The sequence below is a fragment of the Ostrinia nubilalis genome, chromosome 3 (genome assembly GCF_963855985.1).
Source record: "Ostrinia nubilalis chromosome 3, ilOstNubi1.1, whole genome shotgun sequence".
In the NCBI taxonomy this organism is placed as follows: domain Eukaryota; kingdom Metazoa; phylum Arthropoda; class Insecta; order Lepidoptera; family Crambidae; genus Ostrinia; species Ostrinia nubilalis.
In genome coordinates, this window is record NC_087090.1 from 4,544,907 (window position 1) to 4,567,701 (window position 22,795).

The following is a 22,795-nucleotide window of genomic DNA, read 5'->3' on the forward strand; positions in this document are numbered from 1 at the left end:
AGTGTATGGACGTCGCGGTCGCCTCGCTGATCTACTGGCGATAGCAAAGAGCATAAAAGAGTGGCGATAGTGTGGTGCCGACTGCGAGCTGCGGCAGAGCTATTCGCGCGAACGCTTCTATGGGGCCAGTTCGCGCCTGACCGTCAGTTCGAAAATGCACATTCTGGAGATAGGAGCTGATCAAGTAAACATAACGATATTTGTATACAAACAGTGTTTGAAACTGAAAGTGTGATGTTTTGTTTCTGTGAATGATTTCAAAGATATTTCATATATTGTGGAAGTGCTTTAACTACACCTCTAGGCTTTAGAGTTATTTATAAGGCTTACAAATAAGAGGTAACATAGAAGAAGAAATTAGTGAAGCGCAAGAACACAATTGCAGTCACTTCAAGTGTTCAAACAATGCGCCTCTTATTAATTTAGGATTCTTGCGGAATAATTAGCTTTTTCAAACTTTATAAAACGTAATACCTACACTAAAGTAACTGAAATGCATGTTTTCAGGTCATTGAGTGGTTAATAATGCACTCTTTAATTAGGTATTAAAATGTTAAATTTTCTTTTCGTTTTAATTATTCCGAAGTGGGTAGGTTCATAATAAATGATGACAGTCACTATTAAATGCCGTAATCAAACTTTTACTTGCAAGTGTAAAAGTGTGCACCAACTAATTAAGTTTAGAAATTCAACACTGCCCATTTATTAATATTTACAAATATTAACATTACGCCTTCATCAGCATGACAACATTAATTAATTTTAAAACCAAATAAAGTGGCTTGTATGTAGAAACTGCAATTACAAACGTTTGTAGAAAATTCATTTGCACAATCTACTATTTTAACAGAAGACAATTTTAGTTATTTATTACAATATAAAATACTTAACTAGATTAATGAAATACAAAAATAACGAATTGAAATTACAAAAAAAAATGATTTAAGTGTGTTGTAATCGAAGACTTATCAACAATTATTGCTGAAGCCAATACTTAATAGGACTTCGGGTTTATAAATTTTAATAACATATTAATCTGAAAATGTTAAGCCATTTATAACTAAGTAATTACTTAATGTTTGCTTGTGCTAAAGAAGGCGCAATAGCAATTTTTATAGTCGTCCTCATGATTAACGTTTGGTCCTTTGACAAAAATCTACGTGATTTCTTGAATTGAATGGAACCGCACCTTGCATTGTACCTACGAGTATCTATGGCTAGCCTAGGAATGTGACATCATTCATTTGTGCCATTATGTCCACTCTAGACCGCGAACGGCTCCCAAACACACCCTCGGCCTTGCCTTGGCGCACCCTTTGATACACCGCATTCAATCGTTTTTCATCACTAACAATTTATACCTATTCCTACTTCCTAGGAAAATGTATTGGCACCTAATTGGGCACTCGAAAGTAACGACTTGAAGTCGTTAAATTATATTATGAACACTTGAATGAATAAAACTTACTAGGCACTGAAAATACATCCTTATTATATTTCATTATTATTTTAAAATCATAACAGGTACTTGCAAAAAATTAATGAATTAAAAGTGAAAAAATTCAACGTGCTCAGTCAATCAACCCAATAGCATTTTCCCGGAAGGGCATCGGGCACACGCAAAATGGTCAATTAATGTGGAGCTATAACCGACCGGTGAACTAAATAATCCTATTGAAATTCTAATTGATCTATACTCAATTATAGGTAAACTGAAACAATTAAGAGTGTAAACACACATTAAATCAATCAATCATTCTAATAATGTTTCCCTGGCGTGTTGATCGCGCCAATATATTTTTTTTTCATTAGATAACTTTTCATCGCCGTATATTCATACTAATGAGCTGCAACGAAGACGAGAGTACTAATTGGCGATAGCAGCTGTAGCGTTTTGTAATTAGTGTGTTTTGATTAAAGAAATGCTAAATAAGTGTGTGTGCACGACAGGAGGATGAGGGCGGCAGCGCGCGCGCCGCGGAAGCCGCGTTCCGCACCGTGCCGCGCGACCACACTGCTTTCCTCGTCTGGAGGATATCGGTGAGTAATTCAACAAGCAGTTAACTCAATCCCATGGTTTCCTGAAAGTATGAGTTCTTTACGACCTTGATATCGCTCGTGTTTTCGTAGACAGCCTAGATAGAGGCAACGACACTGCCCAAATTACATTTACCTACAGAACTGAAATTTTTGAATTGTCTATAACACAAAATAGACGCATTTTTTTAAAATGAAGGATAAGACTATGATATTGCGCTGCTAATATCTATTTAACTACCTGTTCCAATATTAGTGTCCTAGCTCTACATACCTTGGTATTTTTCTGAAATGGAAATAAGGTAGAGTCACGGTAATGTTATCTATAGTAACGTGGTAGAGTACTGAAGAATTATCATTTGAAATAAGATGAATCTCGAGCGATCGTGACTTCGTTTAATGCTAACAACACTCATAGCTGGGCATTAACTCGTTAATCCGTTAATCGTTAATTAACGAAGTTAACATTTCTATTAACGGATTAACTTTTAAGTTAACTTTAAAAAATGTTAACGAACTCGTTAACTTCCGTTAAATTATCCTAAGTCCGTTAATCGTTAATCCAGTACCTACTATTTACCAAAAAGATACGGCAGACACGCTGAAAAACGCGTTCTGACAAGTACGTTCGGGCTTCCAGAACTTCCAGAACCCAAAACAACAGTTTTTGTAACCAGATCACTAACGACACTTGTTAGTATGTGTGGGATAACTCTTGCAACTGAATTTAAGACCAGTTTTCCTTAACCGATTGAGCTGAAATTTGGTATACTTATGTAAGTACGATGACAATGCAATGTTATGGTACCATTGAGCTGGTCTGACGATGGAGTCATAAGGTGGCCATAGAAACTCCTAAATGAAACGGCGGCATCGCATCGAATTTGGGTTCGTTGGATTTGTCTTTTCGAGCACTTTAGTACTAAAAGATCTCCAGGGTCCTGATGATGGAATCAGGAGGTGGCCATAGGAATTCCTAAACGAAACGGTGGAAACTTATTGAGTTTGGGTTTGCTGGATTTGTCTTTTCGAGCACTTTGGTGCTAAATTGTATTGTAATTGAACCAAGGCTCTGAGATTGAGATACTACTAAAAACCGGCCAAGTGCGTGTCGGACTCACGCACAAAGGGTTCCGTACCATTGATTTATGAAATATTTTTTTTTTTATTTAAGTTATTTGTATGAAAGATTACGCTGTAATAAGCGGTTTACGATTTACGAGGTATTAAAAAAACTACTTACTAGATCTCGTTCAAAACAATTTTCATTGGTGTTTTTATAGTAATGTACATCTTTTTTTTTTTTTTAGATTTTTTATTTTCTTATTTTAGAAGTTAGAGAGGGGACCAACTTTTTTTCCACTTTGGAAGCGTCTGTCACGCAAACTATTCGGTTTAGAAAAAAATATATTTTAGTAACCTCGATATCATTTTTGGTGACCTATCCATACATCCCACACGTATGTTTGATGAAAAAAAAATTTTTGAGTTTCAGTTCTAAGTATGGGGAGGCCCCAATATTTATTATTATTTATTTTTGCATCAAAATCTTAATGGGGTTCACAGAATACATCTACCTACCAAGTTTCAACAGTACCTACCTATAGCTCTTAGTTTCGGAAAAAAATGGCTATGACATACGGACGGACAGACAGACATGACGAATCTATAAGGGTTCCGTTTTTTGCCATTTGGCTACGGAACCCTAAAAAGTGTAAAATAAAATTATAATAATTAAAAAACTTCTTTAAAAACTAGCTTTTATTCTGAAATGCAGTTGTACTAAAACGAAAAAAATAATTGTACTCATGCAAGGTTCAAATAATTTCGAAAGCTTGTAGCACAAACATAAAAGAGGAATAAATTCCATGCGCGACAGCGCGATACAAGCTTTCGAAATTATTTTAACCATGCATGCAATTATTTTTTTCGTTTTATTATCATGTGTTAACGGATTAACGATTAACGTTAACTTGCGTTAAATCTTGCAAAATGTAACGTTTTAACGTTTAACGAAGTTAATTTTTTTATTAACGGTTTAACGATTAACGAAGTTAACTATTTGATTAACGGTGCCCAGCTATGACAACACTAATGTGGCCCGCAAATAAGCCGCGTTTTCTCCAAATGCGAACTTTATATTGACCTATCACGGAACATAACGCTCACGGAGACGTTACTGCTCACGGATACGTGTATAATTATGTCTGACACAACACCTTACATTAGTCTATTACGAGTAGGTACGATTTCACTTTCATTAGAATTAAGATGAAAAACAATAATAAAGGCTTTTATGAAGACGTGGTCTTCCTATTTACTATTTTTGAAACTTCTGTAAAATGGCTATTTCTGCATTAGGTTCTAAGTAATTAGGTGTTTAAGGTTGCATTAAGCTTGAACCTTTATTGAAAAAGGTGCACGTTCACATTTATATAAAGTTTGATTTGGTGACTACAGACTGATGAATGTGTTAGGTTTTCGATATGGATCACATTTCCTACAAAAGTTTAATTACCTTTTTCCACCGTCTCTTTTCTTCGAAGAATTTTCAGTGAACGGTTATTTCAAGCCGATGCTCCAAAAGCGATTATTTTTTAATAAATAACAGTTCCAATTTCTAAAGAAACGACAAGTACAATTGGTAATAAAATTTTATTTCAGACGCTTTTTCTTGAGGTAATCACAATGTTCGTGACCATTTTTAGTAAAAAGTTATATTTTGTTACAAAATCTTCAATCGGAGACGGTCTTTTTAGGCTGCAAAGGAAAATGATTTCTTAGTTAATACGGCTTGATGGGTAAATTCGAGTTTGATTAGTGTCATCATTATTTAATTTTAAGGTCCAATGATTTTATTTTTCTTTTAATCGTAATTTCAAAAGTATGTCCTAGTTCAGTATCGTGAAATGGTTCACTTGAACGCATACTAATTTTAGTGACAATTTAAATAGTTCTCGGCTGTAAAATGTTATTTAAAAAAACAACAGTAGGTTAGGTACATACAATACAACATCGACTCCACCTAAATTCGTGAGAATGCCTTTACTCAACACATTGTTTATGATGTACGCAGATCCCTCTGTTTCGGAGGTTCATGTGAAAGGTCAAATGTAAATCTTTCCCACCAGAGTTGATAAACAATCACCCACAGCGTTTTGTGCGAACGCCAAAATTTGCGACCAAACCAATGTTGGTTAGGTACGTGGGAGTAAGTAAGTAAGAATAGGTTAACAGTTAATTAATCTCTTGAAAAATTAATCCGTCTTTTGTAGCGTTAATAGTTAAATGTTCATTATATTAGTATCCTCTGTATTGCTATTGCTTTGGGTTGAATGACACAAAACAAATTGAATTTCATAAATCTTTTAACTCGCTGAAAAATCGATTTCAAGAGTCTTTAAGTTCGGGTAAATTTCAGTAACTATTACGAGGCATTTTGTTCCTTTGTCTGAGTGATTTCATTTTTGTGCAATGACAGTCTATTTAAGTAATTATTGTGTAAGTGGCGAATAGATTGTAAACATTAAATAACGTGGAGGCTAATGCACGTCACAATGAAATCGTGTAACTTTTGCAGTTTTTATATTTGAGTGATTAATTATGCTGTTGCAATACTTGCAATCATGTTGTGCATTATAAAAGAATAATTATAAGCCTGTAGCTACGCATCAAAAGCAATAAATCAATTCGCATAGCTAGCAATGTCAGGGCATAAATTTTCGCTTGTCTTCCATAAATAACGACCAAAGAGAAAGTTAGACCAACGGAAAGCACTAAATTGCATATCTCAGAGATGCATGCTGAGTGGGATGCATCTATTTCTGAGCCGCTTACACGTAATTGAATAAAATACCTTAGCTTAACTTAACTGTGAATTGGTAACCAACTGCTAAGTGTTCCAAACATTACTTTATCCTCATATCATTATGTAGAGACTTAGTAGAGTCCCAACTCTGTCCATTGCTCTACCATGATCTTTAGAAGTTTCGTTTCATGAATACCTACATAGTTTTTTCATCAACTTATGGCAGAAATTTCAGTACGAGTAGTAACTTAAAATTTGAACCAGTTCAGGCCATTCGAGCCCAATTGTTACACGTTGCGTAACAACGCGATATTGTGTCAATCACGAAAGTTCGCGGATATCTCGTGACATGGCGCGATATTAGATTGCATAAGATAAAGGCTGTTCGGTTTTATTGATCACTCACGTGTGGATATCCCATGTGGAGCTTTATGTTTAACAACCTCTTTACACCGATACGGTTTCACACCTATTGTTTAGATTAGGTAATCTGCATGATTAGATTCCGTGAAGCTCTATTGTAAGTTATAGTAGGTAATGGTCAATTCTAACCATAAGCATATGTATGACCAACTCATCTGAAGTTTTCAATGCGTATTGGTTCATATAATTTTCAGTTTCAAAAGCTTCGGCATCAAATATTTTTCAGGGACTTTTTTGTTTTTCATTAAGTTTATTAAATCAATTCAATCAGGCTATACCTATTTGCTACCACATAGCACGAGCGATCTTTCGATTCCCATCACCTATTCTATAAAATGTCATGCTTCTCACACTTCGCAGAATCTTCTAAATAATAGGTGTCCATGTTCCAACTATCATTACAGTTTTTCAACGTCCTCAACAAAAAGCAGACATGAGTGCAGATCCAGTTCACCCTTGGCTGGTTCAGTTGAATGGGCTCACGAACGCTGTGTTTGCGCTAAATAATTGGACTGCATGAAATGAAACAAATAATGACTGCAGCCGATAATACATTTGTAACGGCAGAATCCGAGATGATTCATTCTGCGTCGTACCGCTACTCGAGGATCCGGCGGCAACGGACCGCGACAGTCTGGGAGAACAGCTATTTCAGTTGTTTAAGTTTCCTGGGAATTAGGTTAAAGAAAATACCGATTGTGTTACAATACTCAATACTATAATAATATTAAGGGCCTGCTCCGACTTCCAAACAAATGTAAAAAAACTTCGACAATGTCTCTACCAAAGTAGAGCACTTAAGTTTTACAGAACCTATAAATTACATAGTAACAGCATAAATATTGTAAAACTCAAAGCAAATAAAAAGGCGACGTCCTAATTTTTACCACGAAACAAAAGGATTAACTCTACCTTTCCAAAGTTAGACTAATAAAAAGTGGCATTAATCGAGGCTCTACTTAAAATACGTGGTGAGGTGACAGAAGCTTGCAAATGATTCATTACTTCTAAGTAGGTATGCTCCACTTACCGTTGTTTACAAACCAAAAATTAGTGCTCTTAGGAGGATAGGTTTTTTTAAGTAGATTTTTTCATTTGCTAGACATTCCCAAAAGGCTGCTCTCCTTTATGTAAATAAACGCACTTACTTAGTGTCTGAAAAAGTTTTGTCCTCATGTTTAAAATCCACTTATGCTTACTTTCCAGCGTCTATTGTTACAACAAACTGCATCTAACTACTTACCTATTCAAAACCCTGATTACATCTGCGAGACAAAGGCAGACCTAAGGAAAACCCATGCAATGCATCACTGCAACACAATTCGTCCAGAGGCCTATGCACCTACTTTCTCCCAACTATCTCATTATACGTCTGCACTCTGCTCATAGCTTAGAAACCTAAACATGATATGACTGCAATAAAAGCTGGAAAGCTAAATTATTGTAAGTAAGTAGATAAATGTCCGCTTTCTTCGTTCGAGATTACATGAACGGTTAAGCTGCAACTTTAGCAGCAAATACAACAGTCTGAATTATGAATTTCTGATTCTGATATACTTACCCACATAACTACAATGATAACTAGTGGATTAATACGGACTTCTCATTATTCACAATAATTTATTATCGCGTTACTGTAAATTGGATCTGTACATAACATTGAAGTCATTTAATTGATATTGATCGGAGTAATATTCCAAATCACCAGAAATGACGTAGAATAGTTCTAATGATTCAAAGAACACTCAAATGTTGATTTAAACTGACCGTCACTATAATTGATACTTTCTTTTTAAGACTAAGGTTTAATTAATGAAATACAAGTTGTCATACTAAATACGCAATATTAGACTACTTACAAGACGAATGCGCACGCGCCGACGCGGTCCACTGCAGATGTGATTATACGAATGAGATAACCATTTCTCGAAACTGAGACGAGTTACATGAAAACTAACAATTATTGCACTTTCCATCACCTGTGATTACATGAACATTTGGAATAAAAAAGACAGGCAGTAATTATAAACAAAAGTAAGCTAGCTTGAGCCGCCCCGAACACTATAGTTCATTAGTTATTTTTATATTTTGCTTCAATAAAAAACAACAATTTTTCTTTAAAAACAACCAACGGGATTTAAAAAATAAAGCAACTGCCGCCTTCCTATTTATTAAATAATTACTAACTTAAATCCAGATCAATGGTAAATCAAAATAATTAATTTTTTTTAGAAATATACAGTTAAGTAGGAAACTAAGATGCAGACGAAGACAAAAAAGAACGGAAAAAGACAGCAATACTTTCGTGACCGTAAAATTTTCAACTTCTGAAGAAAATACTCGGCTGATGAAAAGAAAAATTCCTAAAAAGTCAAAGATAAACTGTTGAAAGCGTTTTGTACACAAAAAATCTTATCGTGACTCACAAGTAATAATCGAGCGGTGTCGTGTGATATACCGTCACTGAGATGCGTCAGGACTTTTCTTACTTCTTGCATGCTTTGGTAATTGCACCATGCACGAACGAGTGCGCGTACTGCGCGTGTAACACAGACGTTACTCGCTAGCTGGTATTTGTCTCTCATGTATGTGTATTAGGGTGTCCCATAATTTTCAAAGTTTTAAATTTGTAACGCATAGGTCTTAGTTTTGTTCGTTTGCCTCTAAAACACTCAGAAATAAATTTTTACTTTATTTGGAGTACGATAACCCGTGCCGACTTGCATCGAAACATGTTGCGCGGCAGTAGCGGTGCGGCGGCGGTTAATCATCACGACCAACTTACCAGCTCTCATGAAAGCCTTAAGGAACTCTTGACATCCACTTTCCAAAAGGTATATGAGAGTGTTGACAAATTGATTTCCAAAGCAGCCTTGAGCAAGTTTAGTCAAAATCTTTGTTACTTCATGTCAGAAGAAATTGCCGTTTTATCACTCTTTGATGATGAAGGTAATGAACAAACACCGTCAATACTGTAGTAAAAGTACAAAGAGAGAGTATGTATGATTCTGGGAAGATATACATTCCATCTGAAGAAGGTATGATAATTTCTATGGTAAATAGGACTAGTACTAATTTTTTTATCATGTTTTTAATGAATTGATAATAATACTGCCTTATTTATTGTTGCTGGAAACCCATTGAGTGATTTAGTGTCTGTCAAGACTATACATTTATTTTTTCCATTGAAAATTGATAAGAATTTTCCCCTGAGACCCATTTCTAAATGAGATGAAGATGTTGCCTATTTAAAAGCAAAAAAGTGCTTTCTTTAAGGGTAGTTAATGATACAGCTGAGAGAGCTATAAAGCTTATGCAAGATATACATTGTTTGATCACTGCAAAGGAAGAGAAAAAGCTATTTTTGCTAGGCACAGTGTAGCAAAAATCAGGCCAATATTCAGGAGCATGGAAATCTGTATCCAGAATGTAAAAAAGGGACCCTCAAAGGTAAAATATATTGTCTGATATCTTCTTTATATAAATATTTTATAAAATTTAAATATTTTAATCGATTAAGCTACATAACCAAAGGGGTAAAACCAGCATTTTTAAAAATCTTCAGAGCTCAGTCGGCACGGGTTAATGTTGACATAGGAAGATGAAATTTTGTATTTAACTAAGTCTGAGTAGTACTAAAAGAAATAGAGGGTATGCATTTCAATATCAAAAAAAAAATTTTTTTCGGCCATTTATGGGACACCCTAATGTGTATCCATTATTACAGGAGTCAGGGACGGAGATGCTGCCTCGCACCCACTACGGCACATTCTACGATGGAGAAGCTTACCTCATCTACTCCTCTTCGCTTTCTGGACAACCTGCTGGGCCGGATGTCATTGTAAGATTGAACTAACCCAAAACAAATAATTAAAATGCGATTTGAACAGTATAATATCACAGTAGATTTTTATTATCTAAAGGTGCAGTGCAGTGACCCCCACGGTTTAAGAGGCTCTACTTATAGAACGAACTAATTAGTAATAGTGCATGTTATTCTTTTCTCTACCATAAAAATTTATTGACGTGAGATGTTTATAATAGAGTATTGCCACCATATTACCGTCATCACATCATAACACAAGTAGATAAAAGATCTCGGTACACTCAGAGGGGTCCGTTAATACAATCTTGAAGCATCAAATTGATTTATCCATCATACAATGTCTAACAGCGTCGCGAAATAAAAGAAAACGGCAGCGGCGAATTCGCCGAGCGCCACATCCACGCTTGGGCCGGCGAGCGCAGCGGCGCACTGGCCGCGCTGGCGCTGCGCCGCGGCACGCAGCTCGCGGCGCACCTCGGCGGGCCCGTCGTCGTGCACCGCGAGACCTCCACCAAGGAGACGCCCAGACTCCTTTCCTACTTCCGAGATGGGATTCGGTAAGTTCGTAACACAATCGCTGAAAATCTGTAGGTAAGAACCAAAATTAAATTCTTTACTGTGTATTTTACATGCTCTTTTGTGACCATTCATGGGGTGCATGCCCATATCCACGACTGGGCAGCACTTGTACCTCTGTCTGTCTGTCAGTAGGGCACATTGAAGGTGGTGTCAGAGTTAGATTAGCCGCCCGTTTACATTCTAAAATAGCTGCGACCGCAGCTGTATGGAAAGAGAGGATCTCGTTCTCTTACTTTTACTTACCCCCAGTAATAAAATGTCACTGGCTGATGATGATTTTGGGGTATCCTGTAGGTATGTCATCTAATAGAAAAATATTTGACTCAAAAATGCACCTCAATTCCAGGATCCTACGCAGCGGCAGCGGCATTCTCAACGGCGGCGCGCGGCTGTACCGCGTGCGCGGGCGCCGGCCGGTGCTGCTGCAGCTGGAGCCGGTGTCGTGGGCGCAGCTGGCGGCCGACGGCGTGTTCGTGCTGGATACAGCCGCGCTGCTCGTGCTGTGGCTGGGCCGCGCGGCTAACTTGGTGGAGAAGATCTTCGGGGCTAAGGTATGACGATATCAACGGCGGCGCGCTTCTGTACCTGCAGCTGGAGCCGGTGTCGTGGGCGCAGCTGGCGGCCGACGGCGTGTTCGTGCTGGATACAGCCGCGCTGCTAGTGCTGTGGCTGGGACGCGCGGCTAACTTGGTGGAGAAGATCTTCGGAGCTAAGGTATGACGATATCAACGGCGGCGTCCTTCTGTACCTGCAGCTGGAGCTGGTGTCGTGGGCGCAGCTGGCGGCCGACGGCGTGTTCGTCCTGGACACCGCGGCGCTGCTCGTGCTGTGGCTGGGACGCGCGGCTAACTTGGTGGAGAAGATCTTCGGAGCTAAGGTATGACGATATCAACGGCGGCGCGCTTCTGTACCTGCAGCTGGAGCCGGGGTCGTGGGCGCAGCTGGCGGCCGACGGCGTATTTGTGCTGGATACAGCCGCGCTGCTCGTGCTGTGCATGAAGGGGGAGAGTGGCAAAGAGGGACAAATGGACGAAGAATAAAGAACTTGTAGAGAGTCAAGCATTGCGCGCGGTGGAGTGCAATCTGCCCTAGGCAGCCGCAATTCCGCGCGCATCTCTCAAGATTCGGCCACAATAACCGCGAGGTTGGTATGGCCATGGGTGGTGGTGGGATTTGCTCGTGCTGTGGCTGGGCCGCGCGGCTAACTTGGTGGAGAAGATCTTCGGGGCTAAGGTATGAGGTATGATCAACGGCGGCGCGCTTCTGTACCTGCAGCTGGAGCCGGTGTCGTTGGCGCAGCTGGCGGCCGACGGCGTGTTCGTGCTGGATATCACGGCGCTGCTTGTGCTGTGGCTGGGACGCGCGGCTAATCTGGTGGAGAAGATCTTCGGAGCTAAGGTATGACGATATCAACGGCGGCGCGCTTCTGTACCTGCAGCTGGAGCCGGTGTCGTGGGCGCAGCTGGCGGCCGACGGCGTGTTCGTGCTGGATACCGCAGCGCTGCTCGTGCTGTGGCTGGGACGGGCGGCTAACTTGGTGGAGAAGATCTTTGGGGCTAAGGTATGACGGACAATATCAACGGCGGCGCGCGGCTGTACCGCGTGCGCGGGCGCCGGCCGGTGCTGCTGCAGCTGGAGCCGGTGTCGTGGGCGCAGCTGGCGGCCGACGGCGTGTTCCTGCTGGACACAGCCGCGCTGCTAGTGCTGTGGCTGGGACGGGCGGCTAACTTGGTGGAGAAGATCTTTGGGGCTAAGGTATGACGGACAATATCAACGGCGGCGCGCTTCTGTACCTGCAGCTGGAGCCGGTGTCGTGGGCGCAGCTGACGGCCGACGGCGTGTTCGTGCTGGATACATCCGCGCTGCTAGTGCTGTGGCTGGGCCGCGCGGCTAACTTGGTGGAGAAGATCTTTGGAGCTAAGGTATGACGATTTCAACGGCGGCGCGCTTTTGTACCTGCAGCTGGAGGCGGTGTCGTGGGCGCAGCTGGCGGCCGACGGCGTGTTCGTGCTGGACACCGCGGCGCTGCTAGTGCTGTGGCTGGGACGCGCGGCTAACTTGGTGGAGAAGATCTTTGGGGCTAAGGTATGACGGACAATATCAACGGCGGCGCGCGGCTGTACCGCGTGCGCGGGCGCCGGCCGGTGCTGCTGCAGCTGGAGCCGGTGTCGTGGGCGCAGCTGGCGGCCGACGGCGTGTTCGTGCTGGACACCGCGGCGCTGCTAGTGCTGTGGCTGGGACGCGCGGCTAATCTGGTGGAGAAGATCTTTGGGGCTAAGGTATGACGATATCAACGGCGGCGGGCTTCTGTACCTGCAGCTGGAGCCGGTGTCGTGGGCGCAGCTGGCGGCCGACGGCGTGTTCGTGCTGGACACCGCGGCGCTGCTAGTGCTGTGGCTGGGACGGGCGGCTAATCTGGTTGAGAAGATCTTCGGGGCTAAGGTACGTAGCGATAAAAGCGAAATATAGACTAGCGAAAATCTACGGAAGAACGATTGCTGAATGATTGATTGATGAAAACAAATAGCAAAGTAAATCCCAAAAATCGCGGGGATTACCAGAAAGGTTCATAATTTAAAGTGTGATGATGTCTATGGGAGAACTGGCTTCAATTTAATTGGTGGAGCCATAACGCTGCAACCGCTGATTAGGAACAATAAATAGTGTTTAATTAACCTATCTACCTATCATTTTTCAGCAGTGGACCATTCTGCACTCGCTATGAAACTAAGGCAAGCTAAATTCTTTTGTCTGCAGATAGCTTACCGCATGGCCCGCGGCTCTGAAAAGGGCATAACGGCTCGTCGAATCGCGATCGCGCACGACGGCTACGAGCAAACGCTACCTCTTGGGGACCGCACTCTCCTAGACACTTTGCTAGAGCTGCGCTCGCGCTCCGTCCGCCCCGCCGCACCCCCCGCTGACCCCCCGCGTCCTGCCCGTCTCTACCGCGTCACGCAACCGCAGCGCGTCTCGCTCGTCACTATGCCCTCGCAGAGGCCCGCTGCTCGCTTGGAAGAGGTCAAGAGAGCGCCGCTGTACAGAGCTGACATGGCTGATGATGTGAGTACTCTACTACCCGTTCGCGCTAAGTTTGCCGGTCCGTGGAATGCGCGTCCCCTCCTCCAACCGCGATGAAACGCAATTAGTTAGTGATTAAACGCAATTAATGTGTCTTATTTTACGGAAATACGTAATTTTTATCAATATTATTAAATAAAAAATATTTTTTTTAGTTTGCCATAGTTATAGACGCTTCCCTTCGCGTGACGTCATATCGCCAGCAGCAAACTTATCGCGAACGGATAGTATACAGGTGTAGAATTAAGTTCGACACAAAGTAATCTAAGCAACTCTTCTTCATGTTTTCAGGGCGTTTACGTAGTGGACAGCGGCGTCCGCGGCGTTTGGGCCTGGGTCGGGCCTAACGTGACCGGCAGCGGGGCGGCGCGCGGGGCCTTAGCAGCAGCCCGAGGCCTCGCCCGCGCCCGGCGCTACTCGGGACCAGTGTCGCTGGTGCCGGCTGGCAGGGAACCTCTGGAGTTTGCTGCTATGTTCCGCGCGTGGCGCTGGTGTGACGCTCGCCGTGACATTCGCCTGAGAGCTGCGCGGTCTGCTACCACGCGCTTGGATGCCGTCAGCCTCGCTACTAACTCTTGGCTTGCTGCTGAAGTAAGGAATTGAAGTTCATTTATGAAAATCCAATACTTCACGCAGTTCGTCAGCGTAAAATTATTAAATGGATGTGTTACTTTTTTTGCCCGCACTGAGATTCGCAATCCTAGGTCCTGGACTCTGAGAGGTCTTACCAGGCGGTGGTTTTACCAATAGACCATAGAGACGGCCCAATCACGGGACAGAAAGATGATCGAAATTCCTTGCCAATTTACTCCCTATTTTTAAGACTAGAGCACTTGGCCATGAGTAGCAAGAAACTCTCACTTCGTCTCCAGGCTCAGCTCCCAGACGACGGGTCCGGCGCGCTCCGGGTTTGGCGTGTACGCGGGGAAGACGAGGCAGGCGCGGGCGCAACCCTGGCCGAGGTGGAGCGCCCGCAGGCCGCCGCCTTCTACGATCAAGACTGCTACATCGCGCTCTACACGTATCATGCGCCCACGGGGGACCAGTCCATACTTTACTACTGGATGGTAAGTCGTTTTGGCACTGCGTCAATATGAGGTCTGTTGCCTTGAATGGAGCCTGCCAGACGACAGGTGTGGCGCATGGCGAGGACGAGGCGGGCGCAGGCGCTGCCCTGGCCGAGGTGGAGCGCCCACAGGCCGCCGCTTTCTACGATCAAGACTGCTACATCGCGCTTTACACGTATCACGCGCCCACGGGGGACCAGTCCATACTTTACTACTGGATGGTGAGTCGTTTTGGCACTGCGTCAATATGAGGTCTGTTGCCTTGAATGGAGCCTGCCAGACGACCGGTGCGGCGCATGGCGAGGATGAGGCGGGCGCAGGCGCTGCCCTGGCCGAGGTGGAGCGCCCGCAGGCCGCCGCCTTCTACGATCAAGACTGCTACATCGCGCTTTACACGTATCACGCGCCCACGGGGGACCAGTCCATACTTTACTACTGGATGGTGAGTTTTGTGAAGACGTCAATACAAGAGAACCGTTCCTTTGAATGGATAGCCTCCTAAAGAGATTGTTGTGAAACGTGTGAAGACTACATGTCTTACGAAGTCCCCTGTTTATCTGCTTTTTGCAAACAATCGGGAACTTACAAGCCTGGTTTTCTTCCATTTTGCAGGGTGGCTCTTCTCCAAATGATTTGAGGAATTTGGGCGCAAAAGAAGCCAAAGACCTCTACGTGAAGTTGGGGCGTCTTCCCGTCCAAGTAAGTTCAAGATCTTGCATATACCCATTCGATGTATTTATTGTCTTCATGTTGTAATTATTTCATTTTGTGTCTTCCACCAGGCTTGGATTTATCAAGGCAAGGAACCGGCACACTTCCTTCAAATATTCAAAGGCCGGATGATCACTTACGTTGGTAGCGCCACTGATTACGATCGTAAGTTACATTACCTACTTATATTTAAAAGTTTATGTACCGTAGTCTCATTGCCAGATTAATGATTTTATTAAATAATCTGTGCATAGTTTCGATAGTTTTGTCTAGTCGCTGGGCGAGTGGGTAGTCCCATAGCAGGCGCTAAAGCGCGTCTAAGTATTAACCTCGTTCTCGATCAATAGACACGTTTCTTAGCAAAGAAACAGATGACAGCTACTGGCTTTTCACTCGTTTAGAACGATTCACTGGGCCTATTCCGCTTTGATCACCTAGATCCTAGATCAGATCACCCAAATGATTTAAGTGAACTCCAGGCGACACTTTGGTGTCCTTTGATCACGCATGGATAAGATCACCTGGGTGAAGAAGTTTACTTTGATCACCTAGGTCATCTTATCAATGAGTAATCAAAGGACACCAAAGTGTCGCCTGAATAGACCGTATATTTATCATTTTTAGCAACCGGTCGTCGAGTGGTAGCACCTTCCCGCGCCTTGATCCGCGTGTCAGGGCAGTACGCGCGCGAGGCCCGCGGCGTGGAAGTCCGCGGGGGCGGGGGTGGCGGCGCGGGGGGGCGCGGCGCGTGCTACGTGCTGCGGGAGGGCGCGCGCGCGTGGGTGTGGTGCGCCGCCTGCGCTACTGGCGACGAGAGGGAGGTCGCGAAGAACATGGCTGCGGCTGACCACACGCTTGTCATGCAAGGTATGGACATACTAAAGCCCGGTCTGTGAGCACTTAGAATTTTGTCCAATGACCCCAAGCTCTTTATCGCTCGCGCGTAATTATATTGCTGTCGCGTCTGGGCGACGGGCGCCCGCAGTGAGTGTGCGAGCGCGACAGTTGGCGGCCGTGACGTCACATTAACGCTCTGGTACAAACGGCGACGAGCGGGAGGTCCCGAAGAATATGGCTGCGGCTGACCACACGCTTGTTATGCAAGGTATGGAGACTTACTTATCATTATTGAGTACTTAAAACCAGGGCAGTACGCGCGCGAGGCCCGCGGCGTGGAAGTCCGCGGGGGCGGCGGCGCGGGGGGGCGCGGCGCGTGCTACGTGCTGCGGGAGGGCGCGCGCGCGTGGGTTTGGTGCGCTGCCTGCGCTACTGGCGACGAGAGGGAGGTCGCGAAGAACATGGCTGCGGCTGATCACACGCTTGTCATGCAAGGTACGGACATACTAATCATTATTGAGCACTTACAATACATTTCGGTCGATTTAACTGCGGACCTGGCGGCCGTAACGTGACATTGACGCTCTGGTCGTGCTCTGGTACAAACGGCGACGAGCGGGAGGTCGCGAAAAATATGGCTGCGGCTGATCACACGCTTGTTATGCAAGGTATGGAGACTTACTATACAATAATGATTATTGAGTACTTACAACCCGGTCGAATTAACTGCGGACCTGGCGACCGTGACGTCACAATGACGCTCTGGTACGAACGCGGCGATAGCGGGAAGATGTGTGGGTGAGTACGAGAGAGAATCGCATTCCATCGAGGTGCGAAGTTAACGCGGGAGGGCGCGCGCGCGTGGGTGTGGTGCGCCGCCTGCGCTACTGGCGATGAGAGGGAGGTCGCGAAAAATATGGCAGCTGCTGACCACACGCTTGTCATGCATGGTACGGAGAGACTAATCATTTTATTCGAGCGGGAGGTCGCGAAGTACATGGCTGCGGCTGATTATACGCTTGTTATGCAAGGTTTGGAGACTAATCATTATTGAGCACTTACAACCCGGTCGATTTAACTACGGACCTGAACGTCACATTGATGATCTTGTACGAACGGGGCGAACGCCGGGAAATGTGTGGGTGAGTACGAGAGACTAGAGAGTCGCATTCCATCGAGGTGCGCAGTTAACTCGACCGGATTGTTATAACTTCGACCTTGACCGGATTAAAAACAAAGGCATAATACTTATAACTGTTTCAATAAGCGTCACTGTCCTTTGTTTAAAAGTGTTTTAGTTAAAATTTTGTTGTAAGACTTACCAATATCTTGTTTGTAGGCAAAGAAAAGCCAGATTTCTGGGCAGCTCTCGGCGAACGCCGGCAACTTCTGGTGGCGTCGCCGCTGAAAGAAGTTGAGAAACCCCTCCCGCCTCGTCTCTTCTACGTCTCCCTTGGAGTGCCAGGACAATACTCTTGTAAGTGTAACTGTAAATTGACCCCACTTTCTAGTTAAGCATCATATCACGTCATGCATTTAAAGACTATAATTAACTTTTAAAAAAAAAAACCGACTTCAAATGCGTGAACACAAAAAAAAACTAAAAATTAAAAATATTGCGTATAAAAAAGTTCATCCCCAATTTTCCACCCTTGGGAGTGAAATATTTTCTTCAAATTCGGATGAAACCACCCTTTTGATAATACCTATTCAACAAAAAAATAATCGTTCAAATTGATTTATAATCGGCGGAGATATTGCGTATAAAAAAGTTCATCCCCAATTTTCCACCCTTGGGGGTTGTTTTTTCTATTATTAAATTTAAATGGGACCACCCTTGAGGTATTACCTATACGCCGAAAAAAGATTTGTTCAAATCGGTTCATAATTGGTGGAGTTATTGCGTAACAAACATAGAAAAAAAAAAACATACGGGTCGAATTGAGAACCTCCTCCTTTTTTGAAGTCGGTTGAAAATGACACACCCTGCAGCAATATCATTAAGATAATGAAGGATAATTTTATGTTTTTCGCTTCATCTAAAGCCTGAAAAGTCGGGAATCTTGTTAATAAGGACCCTGCAGCCAACAGTTTTTATGCTCTAATAAAAGGCTGCTGATCTTTAAAATTGGATAAAACACAGAATAACACAGCTATAGCTTGAACTCCAGTTATGAGAGCTTAGTGTGAGTTTACATCAAACGTCGTCACTAGCGAGCGCGTTAAAAAATATATATGAATCGTTCTTGAAAGTTTCCGCAAGGGGCGCTGTACAATCCGTTATACATGTCACTTTTTTACGCAGTCGACACCGAATGCGTTTGACATACGTAAACACACTACGCCCCCAGTTGGTTAAATCAGTTTTACGCCAGTCTGTAAAGAAAAAGGTCTCGTCACATTAAAATCTTTTCGGCAGTCGAGGAGATAATCCCGGTGTCGCAGTACGAGCTGGCGCCAGAGATGGCGGCGCTGGTGGACGCGCACTGCGCGCTGTTCGTGTGGCTGGGCGCGCACGCCTGCCCGCGCGCCAAGGACGACGCGCGCGCGCTCGCTAAGGCCTACCTCGCGCAGGGTATGACACAAAACACGCTTTTCCTAAATATCTACCAGTTTTGCCAACCTCTGAACCAGTACCAGTAGTGAATGACAAAACCCACATCTTCTCAATATTACATTCATGACAAAGGGGTCGCGGTAGTCATCACTACAGTCATGAGTTGTATTTGGTTGTGGGCGGATATTGCTAACCTTACGCTATCTCATCTGGTTGGTGGTGAACTTAGTGCACTCCTGCAGAAGGGGACTCACAGCTGTCTTGAACTGGTCTGTCCATCGCACTTCTTACTTCTTATCGCCCATAAGAAAGTTACCTACTTACTATTTGGGTTGTTATTGTTTATAATTTGTGATTACTTAATTAATTTAAGTATATTCTATTCTAACCAGAATCAAAGATACTATTGCCAAACAAGATAAGTAGACAGGCGAACAACAAGCTGGAAGAAATCAGTTTAAATGCAACAACTTGGTGTCTTTTCAGATCCTGCTGCTAGAGACCCTGAAACCCCCATTATCGTACTGAGCCAAGGCAGAGAACCACCAAACTTCACTGGTTTCTTCCCGCATTGGAAACAGACTATGTGGAAGGTACCTATACTATTGAATTTTGTTTTTATGTGTAACTTAACAGAGCTAATTTTCCTTTGAAAAATCGGAGCTTCTCTCTTTGGTAAACAATATAATTTCGTTCTTTTCTCTTTCTCAGGGCCATAAAACGTTTAGTGCAATAATCAGTGCGCTGGAAGGCAAGTCGATAGTGCAATGCGGCAACAGCGCACTGCAGAGCGGCAACAGCGCCAACCGGTTCGATCAGTATGAGAAGTACCCTCTGGCAGTACTGAGGGGGCCCAAGGAACACCTGCCTCCTGACGTAGATCCTTTGGTTAAAGAAGTAAGTAAAAATAATATAAAATACACATGAAACAGCGATTCAAATAACAGTATACAGCCATTTAGAACAGGGATGGCGAACCAATGGGACGCGTGCCAATGATGGCACTCGCCACAATATTTAGAGCACGCTACCAATCACAAAATATACTATAAAATAAAATAGTAAATAATGTGTTTAGATAAGGGGTATCGTATTTGCCCTCATCAATTAGTGCCACTGTAGAGTAAGGTCCTGTCACTTGTACGATACTACATACACCTCATTGATAGCATTAGGTGTTAATTTGATGGCACGTCTGTGACTACATCAAAAGAATATTTAGAAAAGTGGCACGTTAATACATAAAGGTTCGCCATCCCTGATACATTGTGTTCTGTTTTCAGCTATACTTGACCCACGACGACTTCGTGGCGACTTTCGGCATGCCCTACAGCGAGTTCCGAGCCCTGCCCGCTTGGAAACAGAAGGACATGAAGAAAGCTGTCGGCTTATTCTAATCTAACCGTTAGCTTGCCTCTCAACAAACAATATAACCTAAACGGTCAAATATATTCCTCGTTACCTAGAAGTACTTGTCTATGTAAGATAATAAATATAGGGCAAATAGTAATAAAGTGAAGTGTACGCGTTCATATCAACTCGCATCACATAGCAGATTTTAATTTTAATGTCAAACAGGACAATAATTATATTTTTCATCATAATACTCATATATCAAGGTAGTGTAAAAGTTATTTCAACTTGTGGAGAAATATGAAATATCGATATTCTCGTGTACTTTTTACTGAGGTATAGAAACATTTTTTATCATTAGGTAAGCATTACGAGTAAAACAAATAAAACGTCTCAAAAATACCCACATGTAGAGTTTAGTAGTCCAATGAACGCATTTTATCGCAAAAAAAAAATCTGCATTGCACAGACTGTAGTTTTATTAACAGTATTTTGAATGGATATAAATAATAATTATTAGTTTTAATCATGTTCGATGAGTTCTTATTTATTTTATTAATAACAAACAAATAAATAAATTATTTTTGTTTACATATTCCACGAAACCTTTATTAGTAGGGAATTTAGTGCAATGATTTGTATGGAGACCCCTCCACTTTGGTATAGAAGGCTCATTTTTGCAACAGTGGTTCTTTGGGTACTCCTGAGTAGATTTCCGTCGGTAGACATCGGGAGCCCCCCCTGTGGTAGCAGGGGGAGGGGGGGCAAGTTTCCTTCCGCCGCGCTTCACTTTAAGGCCCATATCTTCAAAACTATGGGTATTAGGGCAAGTGTGGTATCATTTTCGGATAATTAAAGGATGGCGAATTCATTTCTAGAACAAACTTTTTGCCTTTTCATACAAAAAATTTGAAATATTGAGTAAAATTCACAAAAACCAAAAAGTATTTTTTTAAATAAACGTCGTTTACTTTTAAACCACTGGAGATAACCTAATAAAAAAAATATGACCTGAAAGCTACATTTATCAGGATTATAAAAATATAACATTGTATGGTACTTTTTTCGCAAAAAGTAGGTGAAAAAAATTTTTTCTTCAGGACACAGCGGGTGAATTTTATTGCGCATCGGAAAAAAATATTTATTTTATCCATGAATTCATACTATTTGGTTCATAAGCAAGCAAGGATTATTATTTTAGAATTTATTTAGAGTTGCTGGCATATCAATCTACCATAATTTGTATTTTTTCGTCAATTGATTTTGAACTCTATGTGTGTGACATAAGGTTGAAAATAGCTTAAATACATTTTAATATTGAAAATATCATAAGAAGGAAGCACTAAATAAAGAACTTTAATTTGTCTAAACGTCTTAATGATTTATTATTATTTTAATTAACACTTTTATTTCTACATACTATTGTACCAGTGATTTAACGGAAAGGTAAGTGTGAGGAAAATGAGGTTTCACAATCATAGTACGGGAGATATTTTGAGCACAAAGGTTACGGCTGTGACCTTTTTAGTTGTTTTTTTCAGACAGCACCAGCTTCTGCACTACTTCTTGCACTTACATCTCACCATTTCCAGGCAAGCCTCGGCAGCTACGGGCAAACCGGTCCATGTAGGCTCCATCTTGCTATCGACTCTGGTCCACCCCCAACCAGTCGGGTAAAGGGAAGACTCGAGTCGGTTGCTTGCACCTGATCCTATACGCGAATCCCTTGATATACTGCCAGTAGCCAAGGCTGATACAAAGCTGCTGCTGCTGTCTGCGTTATCTTATGTAGGGCCTAAGCTAAGCTAAGCTAGATCTAAGCGTAGTCCACAGCGACCCATTAGGATCTTTATGCTCCATTTTTTTATTCCCTATCATCCAAAAAAATCCTATTCATTAGATGAATTAAGCGTCTGAGTGAAAGCCTTCTAAGTCTTCTGATGCCGGATATGCTGACCCAAGCAGACCCATCCTTACAGTATTGATTCATGGATCCCACATGTATTCCACATGCTCGAGAGCTGTCTTCTGTTGTCAGGCCTATTTTGTGGGACATGTGGTTCGTTCCATAATGCCCAGTTTGCGTACCAGTAATTGCTTGGGCTTAGGTACCTTTTATTTCCGCTTAATGAGTTTTCTCCATGACCCTGTGTTTCCCTTTAGGAATAATTTGGAGATGCTTATCTTATATCGTTGGAGCTTTCCCATTCAGCACTGTGCTTCTTGGATATGGCCATATTATGGCCATGAGGTATGCCGTTAGATAAAGGTAAGTATCAGTTCTGACCCAATAGGTATCGCCTCTGACCCTAGTTTCACTAGACTGTCGGCTCTCCCATTGCATTTGATCCGTGTATATCCAGGTATCCCACATCAGGGACACTTTCATGCCTTCCGAGTTTGTTCATCTTTACGATTGAATCTAGAATAATTCTAGACTCAACCTTCACTGAGGCGATGGCTTTTTGTTTGAGTGCTGCCTGGCTGTGGATCAGGATGTAAATATTACGTTTTTT

At 42.7% G+C, this 22,795-nt stretch overlaps 1 protein-coding gene across 1 annotated transcript; it reads left to right on the plus strand.

The window, feature by feature from the left end:
- Window positions 1-67: 67 nt before the first annotated feature.
- Window positions 68-20,885, plus strand: LOC135087647 (villin-like protein quail). The gene is made up of 15 exons (XM_063982392.1): window positions 68-184; window positions 1,951-2,040; window positions 9,996-10,109; window positions 10,443-10,651; window positions 11,020-11,224; window positions 13,431-13,736; window positions 14,046-14,345; window positions 14,627-14,821; window positions 15,434-15,520; window positions 15,604-15,697; window positions 16,157-16,399; window positions 18,789-18,944; window positions 19,413-19,519; window positions 19,638-19,823; window positions 20,210-20,885. The coding sequence occupies exons 1-15, from the start codon at window positions 155-157 to the stop codon at window positions 20,321-20,323; spliced, it is 2,436 nt and encodes an 811-aa protein (XP_063838462.1). The 5' UTR covers window positions 68-154; the 3' UTR covers window positions 20,324-20,885.
- Window positions 20,886-22,795: the final 1,910 nt, after the last annotated feature.